Source organism: Anopheles darlingi, chromosome 3 (genome assembly GCF_943734745.1).
Source record: "Anopheles darlingi chromosome 3, idAnoDarlMG_H_01, whole genome shotgun sequence".
NCBI classification, from domain to species: domain Eukaryota; kingdom Metazoa; phylum Arthropoda; class Insecta; order Diptera; family Culicidae; genus Anopheles; species Anopheles darlingi.
Genome location: NC_064875.1, coordinates 34,694,084 through 34,705,581, shown reverse-complemented (window position 1 = coordinate 34,705,581; position 11,498 = coordinate 34,694,084). Strand labels below are relative to the sequence as shown.

At 44.7% G+C, this 11,498-nt stretch overlaps 4 protein-coding genes across 5 annotated transcripts; 1 reads left to right on the top strand and 3 right to left on the bottom strand.

Annotated features, from left to right (window-relative positions):
- Positions 1–946, bottom strand: LOC125956910 (galectin-4-like). The gene is made up of 3 exons (XM_049689184.1): positions 660–946; positions 512–594; positions 1–449 (listed from the first exon to the last, which is right to left on the bottom strand). Exons 1-3 carry the CDS (start codon positions 687–689, stop codon positions 125–127), a joined length of 438 nt encoding a protein of 145 aa, XP_049545141.1. The 5' UTR covers positions 690–946; the 3' UTR covers positions 1–124.
- On the top strand, positions 946–1,852 carry LOC125956911 (galectin-4-like). The gene is made up of 3 exons (XM_049689185.1): positions 946–1,238; positions 1,324–1,406; positions 1,472–1,852. Exons 1-3 carry the CDS (start codon positions 1,212–1,214, stop codon positions 1,791–1,793), a joined length of 432 nt encoding a protein of 143 aa, XP_049545142.1. The 5' UTR covers positions 946–1,211; the 3' UTR covers positions 1,794–1,852.
- A 241-nt stretch (positions 1,853–2,093) lies between these two features.
- On the bottom strand, positions 2,094–2,870 carry LOC125956908 (galectin-7-like). Its single transcript, XM_049689180.1, has 3 exons — positions 2,717–2,870; positions 2,549–2,631; positions 2,094–2,470 (listed from the first exon to the last, which is right to left on the bottom strand). The coding sequence occupies exons 1-3, from the start codon at positions 2,741–2,743 to the stop codon at positions 2,149–2,151; spliced, it is 432 nt and encodes a 143-aa protein (XP_049545137.1). The 5' UTR covers positions 2,744–2,870; the 3' UTR covers positions 2,094–2,148.
- Positions 2,871–3,518: 648 nt separating this feature from the next.
- On the bottom strand, positions 3,519–9,397 carry LOC125954550 (vesicle-fusing ATPase 1-like). 2 transcript variants are annotated; one of them, XM_049684947.1, is made up of 10 exons: positions 8,826–9,397; positions 8,598–8,735; positions 7,756–7,834; positions 7,598–7,686; positions 7,309–7,533; positions 6,563–7,217; positions 5,946–6,470; positions 5,567–5,857; positions 5,326–5,510; positions 3,519–5,248 (listed from the first exon to the last, which is right to left on the bottom strand). In XM_049684947.1, the coding sequence occupies exons 3-10, from the start codon at positions 7,762–7,764 to the stop codon at positions 4,951–4,953; spliced, it is 2,277 nt and encodes a 758-aa protein (XP_049540904.1). In that variant the 5' UTR covers positions 7,765–7,834; positions 8,598–8,735; positions 8,826–9,397; the 3' UTR covers positions 3,519–4,950. The 2 variants fall into 2 exon arrangements, with proteins under 2 accessions (XP_049540904.1, XP_049540903.1); XM_049684946.1 differs by lacking the exons at positions 8,598–8,735; positions 8,826–9,397 and adding an exon at positions 8,193–8,573.
- Between the last annotated feature and the right edge of the window lie 2,101 nt (positions 9,398–11,498).

Here is an 11,498-nt window from a genome sequence, read left to right as displayed (position 1 = left end):
TTGCCTCTTAGTTTGCGATGGGAAAGAAACTAGATTAAGATGGAGTTTCGGGTACTACGTGGTATATTTCAAATCCATGCAATTGCACTTGATACACAGACTAATAATAAACATGCAACAGACACTAGAAAGACTCCATGACGGAATCGATAGTCGCACCGGTGCCCAGATGAATAAAGTTCACCATCTCGCTCGGTTGCCGATGTTGAAAGGTGCAGTACCATTCATCGTTAATGAATATCACAAAGTTAAACTCTTCCACGCGAATCTCGAGAGTAAACGGTTGTCCTGCGCCGATGGGACAATCACCGAATCGTTCCTCCTCCTGCCAAGTCTGACTGACCAAACTGTTGCGCACGATTGTTTGTTCACCAGGTCGAATGCTCAGATGCAGCGCCGTATCATCCCGTGGCGATACCTCTGGACCAAGCTGTAGATTGATGTTGAATCTGCAATAAACCGAAATGTGTAGTAATAGACCGTTATAGATTTTTAAGCTCCATTTACACACCTGTGACCCGTTACGGTTCCCTGAATGATGATTCTTTTCCCTATTGGCATCCCACCTAAAAGCGCACCCAAGCACGGAAGCTCCTTTATCCAAGAAGTGTAGAAATTAGGATTTGTGCATTGTTATATCATTTGCACGGCTTACTCACCGGGTTAAAAATGGGTAGCATTAAAGCCATGCTTTACAGTTGGATGAAGAATATTAGACGCTGGATTTGACGAATTCTTCCGTCCCAACGTACAGTACGTTATTGCGACAAAAGAATTGAACCTTGAATATCAATATGTCCTAACCTCGCTTGCATTCTTCGGATGTCTTATGTCTTCATAAGTCATAATATTTTATCTTATCGATCACGTGGACCAAGATTATTGTACCAAATTATTTTAATCCTTGGCCAAAGTGTGCATTGCTTCATGTTCATTTCAACACGACAACTCGACGCGGACTCACTGTGCATCACCCTGTGGAGTAAACGGTGCCGGAGTTTAGCCATCGATATAACCCAGGCGAACGACAAGTGCTATCGACTCTTCACTATCTCACCGTAATCGGAAATGAGTCACCTTCTCCCTGAGCGATAAGTGCAGACAGTCAGCGGACCGCGATTGCAGTTAATATGGAATCGGAAGGCTCAAGCTAACGGTGTACGCGAACAGTTTAGTGTCGTACAGCTCCAACTTTATCGTCAGACAGAAACATGGCACAGCTACCAGTCTATAATCCGGCAAGTATTTTATAAAAAGAGGAGCTGCCTCCCATGCCATCGGCAATGGTAACTGAGATCGCGGTAGTACTTACTGATATTGTAGCCGTCGCCCTTTTTAGGTCATCTGCCAACGGGGCTGGGACTATATCGGAAGATTACCATCCGCGGACGAATGACCCACGATATGTAGGTAACGGGTGGGACTAGTAACAATGAACCGATTTGCTATTAATCAACACGCTCCGATCCAGGTTCAATATTAATCTTCAGTCTGGACCGAACGTAGACCCACGGGATGATGCCGCACTGCACATCAGTATTCGGCCACGCGAGGGGCTAATCGTGCGGAACACCTATCAGTACCGTAGCTGGGGTGTGGAGGAACGATTCGGTGGTTGTCCTGTGCAGAAACGCTCATATTTCGACATCAGCATTACAGTGAAGCCAGACAGTTACGGTATCGCCGTGAATGGGTGCCATTTCTGTGACTTTAACCATCGCCTACCGTTCGCCTCAGTCCGATTCATACACACGGGAACCGGTGCTCAAGTGGATGCGATAATTACGGAGTAGGGCGAACGCTGATGACTGATTGATAAGAAAGAGGGAGATTTCCTATTTTTATATTATCATCACGATGTTGCTTCAGTTTATTTGACCTTTAATTCGAAATCACCAAGACTCTCTGGAGGATAATGGTCTACTACGATTGATACTTACTTCTAGAGTAACAGTTATGGAGATTCAAATGGAATCCTGTCCGCACCAGAGTTAAATAAAGCTGCTGCTGTGGCATTTCGTTAAAGTGTTATTGGAATGGAAAGAATAAATATTAGAATCAAGCAAGGAGCGAAAGCGAGCAAGGAGTACAGTTGGTTTTGCCTGAGTGACATAGTTTATTGGTGTATTAAAACAACGCAAAACTGGCTCATTCCGTCAGTATGGCGTCCACTTTGGCACCTTCCCCGATATGGACGAACCGCACTGATGCGTACGGCATCCGATGATTGAAATCGCAATAGTGCGCTCCGTTCACGGCAATCCCATAGCTATCCGGTTTGACCGTAATCGTCACGTCGAAGTATTGCTTTTTTTGCACTGGACAGCCACCGAAGCGTTCCTCAATGCCCCAGTTACGGAACTGAACCGAGTTGCGGATGATCACACTGTCCCGTGGTCGGATGCTGATATGTAGCGCCGTATCGTCCCGCGGATTAGTGTTCGGTCCCGTCTGTAGGTTAATGTTGAATCTACAATCATAGAAAGACATGCAGCTTGGTGTCCATTTAGTGATCCTTTGATATCGCAAATATCGGAACAATTCTCACTGATCATGAGTCATTTTGCCTCGAATGGTCACCTTACGGTAGATGCCCAATCCCGCCGGTAGATGAGCCAGGAAGGGCGTTGGCTGCAACGATACCGAAACCAAAAGTAAATATACTCACTGTGCATCTAGATGAGGCTGTGCCAAATGCCTATAGCGGTGTTCTTACCGGATTAAATACTGGTAATTGCGACATACTGCTATGATGCGTTTGCTGGCCCAAAAGTCCGGCAGAAGAGAACCCTAAAACACGGATCGGACCGGAAGACACGGTGGTTCAATAGGGAGTGGGCTTCGATTTGATCCGTACCACTGGACCGAAGCATAAAATATCGCTGAAAGGTTGCGATAAAATTGACTGATATGATAAGCGGCGGTATTCGTGGTGTGATAGTGATAATGATTCAACCATGACGAAGCTGCTCTACACCTTTATATGTTTGCCTATGTATATTTTGCCGAGGTTATCGGAGTGTAATCGATGGATTAGAAAAATATGTCAAACGAAGGGGGGACCCTTGTGTTCTCCATTCAATTGAAAGGTAGAATGCAACTCAACTTCGGAGAACGAGACCTAGACACCTGGACATCACCTTCTCACAAGCGAACAAGCTCGATCTATGGAAGAATAGGAAGTAAATGGCGATGGTATCGTCACTGTCTCCGAAATTACTTATCTTTTGTACCGAGCCGCACACGGAAAAGTAAGCCAAAAGGGTAAAAAGCTGGCCAATAGGTGAAAATTTATGAACTGTTCAATTTGGTTCAATAACTAATCATTTTCCGATTTCATCCCGATTTCAATCCGATAGCACTCGGCAGAGGCAGTGAACGTTGGAAGGTACTGAATGAGATGGAAACTATCGCCTTCTGTAGTATAAAACAAATCAATTCGAATGAAAAATTGCTTTAATATCCATCTTGTTCTTCTTGTTCATCGATTAATCAATAAAAATCCACCATTTTCTTGTTTACCAATCGCGTGTCATTTTATTGTTATTATATTAACACAACATCAAGCTAGATAGGTAGAGATAGTATCATTCGTTAACCGTCAATGCTCATTCCCGTTAGTGAGTGTAATTGATCTTGAGGCTTGAAGTGATATTAGAATAGCAGCTTCGAATGCTTTCTGGGTTTTTCCTTACACACCTTGCAATTCTCAGCACGAGATCATTTCAGAGGGACGGGGTTCGGTGGCAATGGTGACACACTATCGCTATAAGATAAGGTATCCTTTTTTAAGCCTTAATTTCCTCGAATTATTAAGGAAATTTCTTTACTTGATGCTGTCTAATGGCATACACTCCTGAACTACGCGGGAAAACGGGTAATATTCATCATTAACAGTCGATTTCTTCCTTGAGCTATTGAAGGGCACTGCGTTCTTTAGCGTGCCCTGTCCAATGTGTAACATTACTGACGCGCTTGCTATGTTGCTTCTAGTGCGCAGCCTACGTGCTCAAGAACTAGCTGCATTTGTTTGACTGCAACCACAAACAAATGGAATGTATCGTATGTTACTTTTAGTTTATTACTTCCTTTTAGTTCCGCTACTGTTACGCGTCCATAGTGTTCGCTAGTGATTTGTAAATTGTTGTATTTTAACGTTTTGCATACTCTTTTATATTCTCTCAATTTAACTTTCACCCAATAACGATACTATGATTGAGGGTAATACTTTGGATGCATTCTCGTGTCTTCTTGCCGGGTTATCGCTGAATAGTTTTCGTGTCCCCTTTCGTCTCAGTTTTTACATAACTTCTTGTGTAATAGTAATTGTCCATTATAATCTTCAAGCAGTAAATTGCGCGATACTTTGTATAGCAGTATGTTATGGTGCAATATAATTGATACTCTCTCTCTCTCTCTCTCGCTTCCGGTCACCATGCAGCGTACACCTAAATCAACTAGCAAGCGAACTACATTCCGTTTTTGCTTTCGGCCCCCTCCCCCGATATAGGCCAAAAATTATCAACAAATGCAAAATAGTACAATAACGTCAGTTTGACTACAACAACAGTTAACGGATGTAGAAAGCAAAATGTACTGGTTCGTTGACCGTGTACACTCAAGTCCTGCGAGATTATTTTAACCCACGCCCACGGTGGGTTGCTAATGTTACTCATCGCTACTACACTGATATAGCGCACAAAAACACACCGTGACAAACAACTTTAAACAAGGAGCAAACTTAAAGGCAGGTACGTGGTGATCCGATTTACAAGAGTAAAGTAACGAGTCAATTGGCTTTTCAAGCTACTTCTGAGCTGATTCGAGCACTTTTCGAATATGCGGAAATGTAAAAATCAAAATCACAAACCCAGTATAATCCGTAAAAGTGCGAGCGATTTAAGTTCGCGTTGCGTTTGACAAGAGTTGCTTAGTTTTCTTTTCCACCCCTTACTTGGCGACCGTTGCATCTTCGATGGCGCCCTCTTCTTCAAGCTTGGATAAGAACTTCATCATCCGCACCTGAGGGTCCATCTGGCGAGCTAGATCAATCAGGTCGAGCAGCTTTTTGATACCAACGAAGATTCGACGTCCCTTGACGCGCTTGTAGATAGCGGCCAACTCATTGCGACCGAAAACGTCCGGTTCCTGCTCCAACACGGCCACCAGATGCTCGGCAGTCGATAGATTCGGTACGTGTAGTACCGCAGTGAACGCGGACAACATTTCCATGTCCTCCAGCACTTGACTGCGAATAAGAGAGGGAAAAAGTGAGAAAAAAGAACAAATTTTGCCAAAACACACTGCTGCTGCTGTGTTCATTACCGCCGACTCGTGGTGCAGAGAATAAGTAGCTTCTTGCCCTTTGGTGGCGGTTTCTTCAGCAGTACTAGCAACGCTTGCAGCGTCAGGTTAGAGTAACGAGGACCGATCGGACCGTAGTCGAGGAGACGCTCAATGTTGTCGACTAGAATGCAGCTGTAAGTCGAACGATATGCATCGTCGAAATACTAAGAGATGGGAAGATGTATTAGCGGGGAATGCGAGTGTGTGTACTTCGATTTACCTTTCTAATTTGCAAACATTTGGCACTCTCCGTAAAGCCAACCATTTCATCGGGGCTGCACACCTTGACGAAGGGAAAATCGGACAGTTTAGCGAGCTTGGCCGCCAATGCCGTTTTGCCTGCGTTCGGTGGGCCCTCAAGCAGTACCGAGACGAGACCAGAACCTTCGGCACCTCGTGCCTGCTCTGTATACAGTGCTCCATCTTCCAGCAGGTGTGCCACTGGTAGACCCCAGTTAATAATACCTCGGGTCAGGTAGTTCTCAAGGGCTTCCGCGGCCGTGCCGAAAGCCTGTTGTGTGTTATTGCGAGAGAAAAAAAAGATTTATGGTTAGTCGCTATTAAGCATCGAATCGCAACGGAACCATCGCCCAACGTACCGGTTTAATATCGTTCTCGAATGCATGCAAAAAGTCCTCGCGGGTTACCATCAGCTTTTCCATGGCAGCCGGGTCCACTTCAACCTTAGAGGCTGCCTTGATTAGCCGATTCATGGCAGTCGATTGTGCCGCACGTACCAGACCCTCCAGCTCGGCACCGCTAAAATTCTTTGTCATCTGTCCCAGCTCCGCAAGATCGACGTCCGGGTTCAGTTTCTTGAACTCCTTCATGCGGCGCGTGTGGATGCGCAAAATCTGCACGCGACCATCCTCGTTCGGAAGACTGATCTCCATCTGCACCTCCAGCCGACCAGGACGCAACAGTGCCTCATCGATCATGTCCCGTCTGTTTGTCATACCGATCACGAGAATGTTGTTCAGCTGCTCAACACCATCGATCTTAGCCAGCAGCTGATTCACTACGGTATCGTGAACACCTGAGTTTCCACCAACAGAACCGCGAGCCTTGCAAATAGCATCGATCTCATCAAAGATAATGATGTGCAAACCACTGGCTGGCCCAAGCTGTAAGGGAAGGAAAACAAAGCATACCGCGGGCATCAGTTAATGCACAAGACTACGAGGAGGTCTTCCATCCGTGCTTTCTATAAGCTTACTCGTTTCTCTTCCTCTTCGGCATCAGCGAACAGTCGCCGAACATTAGCTTCCGACTCGCCTACGTATTTATCCAATATCTGGGGTCCGTTAACGATCTTAGGTTCACGTGCGTTCAACATCGTACCGATTTGACGGGCCATCAATGTTTTACCGGTACCGGGCGGTCCGTACAACAGTATACCCTTCACGTGCTTACAACCAAGCTGCTCGACGACCTCCGGCGGGAAGACGCGTGATGCGAATGCACGCCGAAAGATTGCGTTGAACTCGCGGTCCAGACCACCGATGCCCATTCGTCCGAAGTCCCAATCCGGATTGATGATCGACTGGCGAACGGCGGTTGTGCGCCCCTTCGACCGTCCGACAAGATTCAGTCCCGATCCTTCGGCCTTCTCGAAAGTAACGACTGTGTTCGCTAGCAGACGGCCAAAGTTGACGCGTTTCGGTTCGGTCGAACCACCGGCTCCTCCACCATTTCCTCCGGCAGCCATTGCCGCCGCGTCGATCACTTCCAACGTTTTTACCGCCAGGCAAAGCAGCTTCTTGTCCTGAAAGTTAAATACAAGCGGCTGACCAACCGTAACCGCTAAACCGGCAAACTGTAGCAGGAAATCCTTTGCCATTTGATCGCTATCGTACGGTTCGTGGGTAACACTGGAGTTGGGGGCCATAAAAACAATTATGTTTGATATAAGAAGCAGTTTCAGATAAGGAAACGTTCGAAGAAGCCTTCGTTTGTCCTTACGTTTTCTTCTGTAGGAAGTCAACTTCCAGCGCGATGCTGCAGAGAACCTCGGACGATCGCTCAAAATGGAACGGCTTAATGCTGATATCCTGGTTGATCGATAGCGTAGCCCATTTACGCTGCAACAGTGAAAACCCGATACATCCGGGGTTGATTTCACCTGCCATCGTACGCTCGGTGGAGAAAATAAAATGCTGACCCGGTGCCGTCGACACATCGATGTACCTGCCGAACAGAACACAAACCGTTTGTCTCCAGTTGGATGTTCAATGCACTACCCATAGCTTACTTGATATCGGGACCGAAATCGGAACCGCTGACGATGGCCCTATTCTTGAGCGATAGCTCATCGGTTGGGCACTTGGCCGCTTTCATAAGCTGCAGTAGGAAGAAAAACCAGAGTGGTGATGGAGTTTCCACGCATCTAGACCGTACAACCATACTTACCACTGCCATTCTTGGGAAATAGTAGATTCCTCCACTGGATTGATATGCTACTTCGAATGAAAACTTTTGTCGTCAGGGGCTGGGGAGTAAAAAGCACCTCAAAGTTAGTCGATGTGGGAATTTACTTGCACCTAATATGATTCATCAGTGCATATGTAATGCAGGAGATATGTGTTCTCCTTTTCGGGATGGAAAATTAGTAAATCGTCCACCCACGACGAATGTTGCACAGTAATTCTCCAACCCTATCCAGAATCGGATGAATTGATTTTTTCTGTTCTTCAATGCAGCAGAGAGATTTCACACAGGCGCAAACAGGCTCCCCTTAATGCACATCCTTTTTGGGGATCTTTCGCGCTGCGGTCCTGCAAGTTTTTTCCAATTTCCCACGGAAACAACGGCGGGAGTTGCAAATGACGCTAATTTGCTGTTATCACCTTTAAATTTATCACGCAATTCACGAAACGTGTTAAAAAATGTTCAAAAAACTCCTACTTTTTCTCTAACCAAAACAGCGGTACAGTGCCACGCAGGCCATTTTCGCTCGGATTTTTGTTTTTTTAACGAAAATCTTGCTATTTTTGGAAGGGTGCACATATTTTATTCATTATCACTGTAAACGCGGCAATTTTTGAATTTTTGATTTGATGCGGCCGTTTTTTCCGACTCGCTCTTTTGTGTTTCCCTCGCTTGAACTTTTTAATTTTCCAAACATGAGTAGGTTCAAGTTTGCTAAAGTTCTTTTCCTTAGTTAGTGCGATTCCATCAGCCTTCTCCAGATTGAATCAAAGTGTGCTGCGCTAGTTTTAACAGTAAAAAGAAAAACTGCAACATGTACGTACACAGAATATAGTATAGCGTAATGAAGTATTTAACAGCCTTTTTCCATTCAACAGCTTCAATTTCTTATCCCGGCGTAACTCAGAAAATCAGCTAGTTAGATTATTTTCCACACGAGATCGGCCTCATGACATCACATCCTGTAATTCAGATCGGAATCGACCATGTTCTCCGATCAAAGAAAGTGTAAGTTATCTAAACTGATATCAATGGATATGTTCAGTACAAACCTTACTATTTTTACTCGAATGCAAACTTTACTCGCTTATTCTTATTACTATGCCGTTCAGGTAAAAAACCAAAACATACACCTCAACCGATTCAAATAATTTTGGCGGTTATCCATTTCAAAATTTTGCCGTTAGATAACCATAGAATGAGCCGGACACAGAAATACATGTGGAAAGTGCAGGAGGGGTGGGGGAGGGAGCGAGTACATACCTAGTACATCGCTTGTACCTTCCCCCGTCCCTTCCAGATGGATAAAAGATGATTTAGACATAATAATTGTCCCAAAACCATACACACCTTTTCAGTTAAATATCTTTGAAAAATACATTATAAACGTTAAATAGTGCTACTACGGAAGAGGGAAGGAAGATGCCATTACATTTTCACTGTCGAAAGATAATATTTGGGTAGTTTTTCGCACCATAAATTGATTTAATCTCATGTTTAAGGTTCTTGTTCATTCCACTGGTTATTTAACGGCCAAATTTTGAAATGTTCGGCCCCTAAATGTATGCAATTAGAATCGGTTAGCCTACCGAATCGGTTGAGGTGTATATATTGGTTTTTTACCAAAAACACCAAAAACCAATATATACACCTCAACCGATTCGGTAGGCTAACCGATTCTAATTGCATACATTTAGGGGCCGAACATTTCAAAATTTGGCCGTTAAATAACCAGTGGAATGAACAAGAACCTTAAACATGAGATTAAATCAATTTATGGTGCGAAAAACTACCCAAATATTATCTTTCGACAGTGAAAATGTAATGGCATCTTCCTTCCCTCTTCCGTAGTAGCACTATTTAACGTTTATAATGTATTTTTCAAAGATATTTAACTGAAAAGGTGTGTATGGTTTTGGGACAATTATTATGTCTAAATCATCTTTTATCCATCTGGAAGGGACGGGGGAAGGTACAAGCGATGTACTAGGTATGTACTCGCTCCCTCCCCCACCCCTCCTGCACTTTCCACATGTATTTCTGTGTCCGGCTCATTCTATGGTTATCTAACGGCAAAATTTTGAAATGGATAACCGCCAAAATTATTTGAATCGGTTGAGGTGTATGTTTTGGTTTTTTACCCACTATTTTATTCTAAGTGCGTAATTATTCGTTTGTTCGATTGCGTAGATATCTTATAATTAGCGGATAATTTACTTTCGATAAATTGGCAGGGGCAAGCTTCGGAAAGAAATCCTCAAATTTATGTGGATTCGAGAAATTCCATTGGATCCGGGTCGGTAAGTACGACTCCACCGTCAACTCCACGAGCCGAAGTGGTAGAAACGATAAAGACTACCACTCCCGACGAAAGATGTGGGAATGTTGCTGACAGATGCTGGCAAAGTGTTGGCCAACGGTACTCGCGTGCCTCCATCGAATTGGATCAGCGTTTTCGTGGGTCTGCGTGGGAATATTCCCACGCGAAACGACAGTACAATGAGAATTAATCTCTATAAAGTATAGCATAAGGTTTGAATTAGAGGAGCTTTAGATCCTCGAGCAGTGATCTCGTTCGATGCAATGAAGCGAGTTGTATGTTCGCTAACAGCGAACGCGCGCGGCATATTCAATGTGATTGTCAACTAGGATCAGGATGCTGCCATGCTTGATCACAAATTGCTGCGGTTCAAGTAATTCACGAAGGCTCGTACAAGTACTTCGATGTTCGTTCACATGGTGCCATATATGTATTCACTGTAGCGTGAAACGACAGTACAATGAGAATTAATCTATATAAAGTATAGAATAAGGTTTGAATTAGAGGAGCTTTAGCTCCTCGAGCAGTGATCTCGTTCGATGCAATGAAGCGAGTTGTATGTTCGCTAACAGCGAACGCGCGCGACATATTCAATGTGATTGTCAACTAGGATCAGGATGCTGCCATGCTTGATCACAAATTGCTGCGGTTCAAGTAAGTCACGAAGGCTCGTACAAGTACTTCGATGTTAATGCTCCATTAATGGAGCGATGTACGCCAGGAGTACTATCTGCACCAGTTTCTGGTGAAGCAACCCGATCTCAACTATCGCCATCCAGCACTGGTCGAGGAGATGAAATCTGTGCTCAAATGTTGGCTCGAGAAAGGCGTCCACGGCTTCAGGGTAGATGCGGTGCCTTATCTGTTCGAGTCCGAGCCAGTCGCGGGTGTCTGTCCTGACGAGGAGCGGAGTATGACCACCGACGATCCGGAAAATCCCAGCTATTTAATACATACTCATACCCAAAACCTCGATCCCACCTTTGATATGATGTACCAGTGGCGAAAGGTCGTGGACGAATTTTAAGCTGAGCACAACTCGGAGGATATCGTGTTGATGGCCGAGGCGTACACACCGCTGGAGAACATAATACGCGTTTTCGGGGATGCTAATTTCGAAGGATTTCATGTGCCATTTAATTTCGAGGTTTTGAGCAATTACGATAACGATAAAAAGTAACCTGTAAAAAAGGAAGAAACCCAATGAAAATGGCATAACTTCCCCCCCTCTCATCCTTGGCCATGCCTTCCAAATAAGGAGAGGCATGTTACCACTCTACACGACGGGGACGTAGATGAGTAGGAGTTAGGGAAAGAAGGCCCTGTAGAAGAGCCTTCTTTCCCTCATTGTAGAGCAAAAATTTTATGGGGGCCCGCTACGCGGGCCATCTTTCCATTACACTCA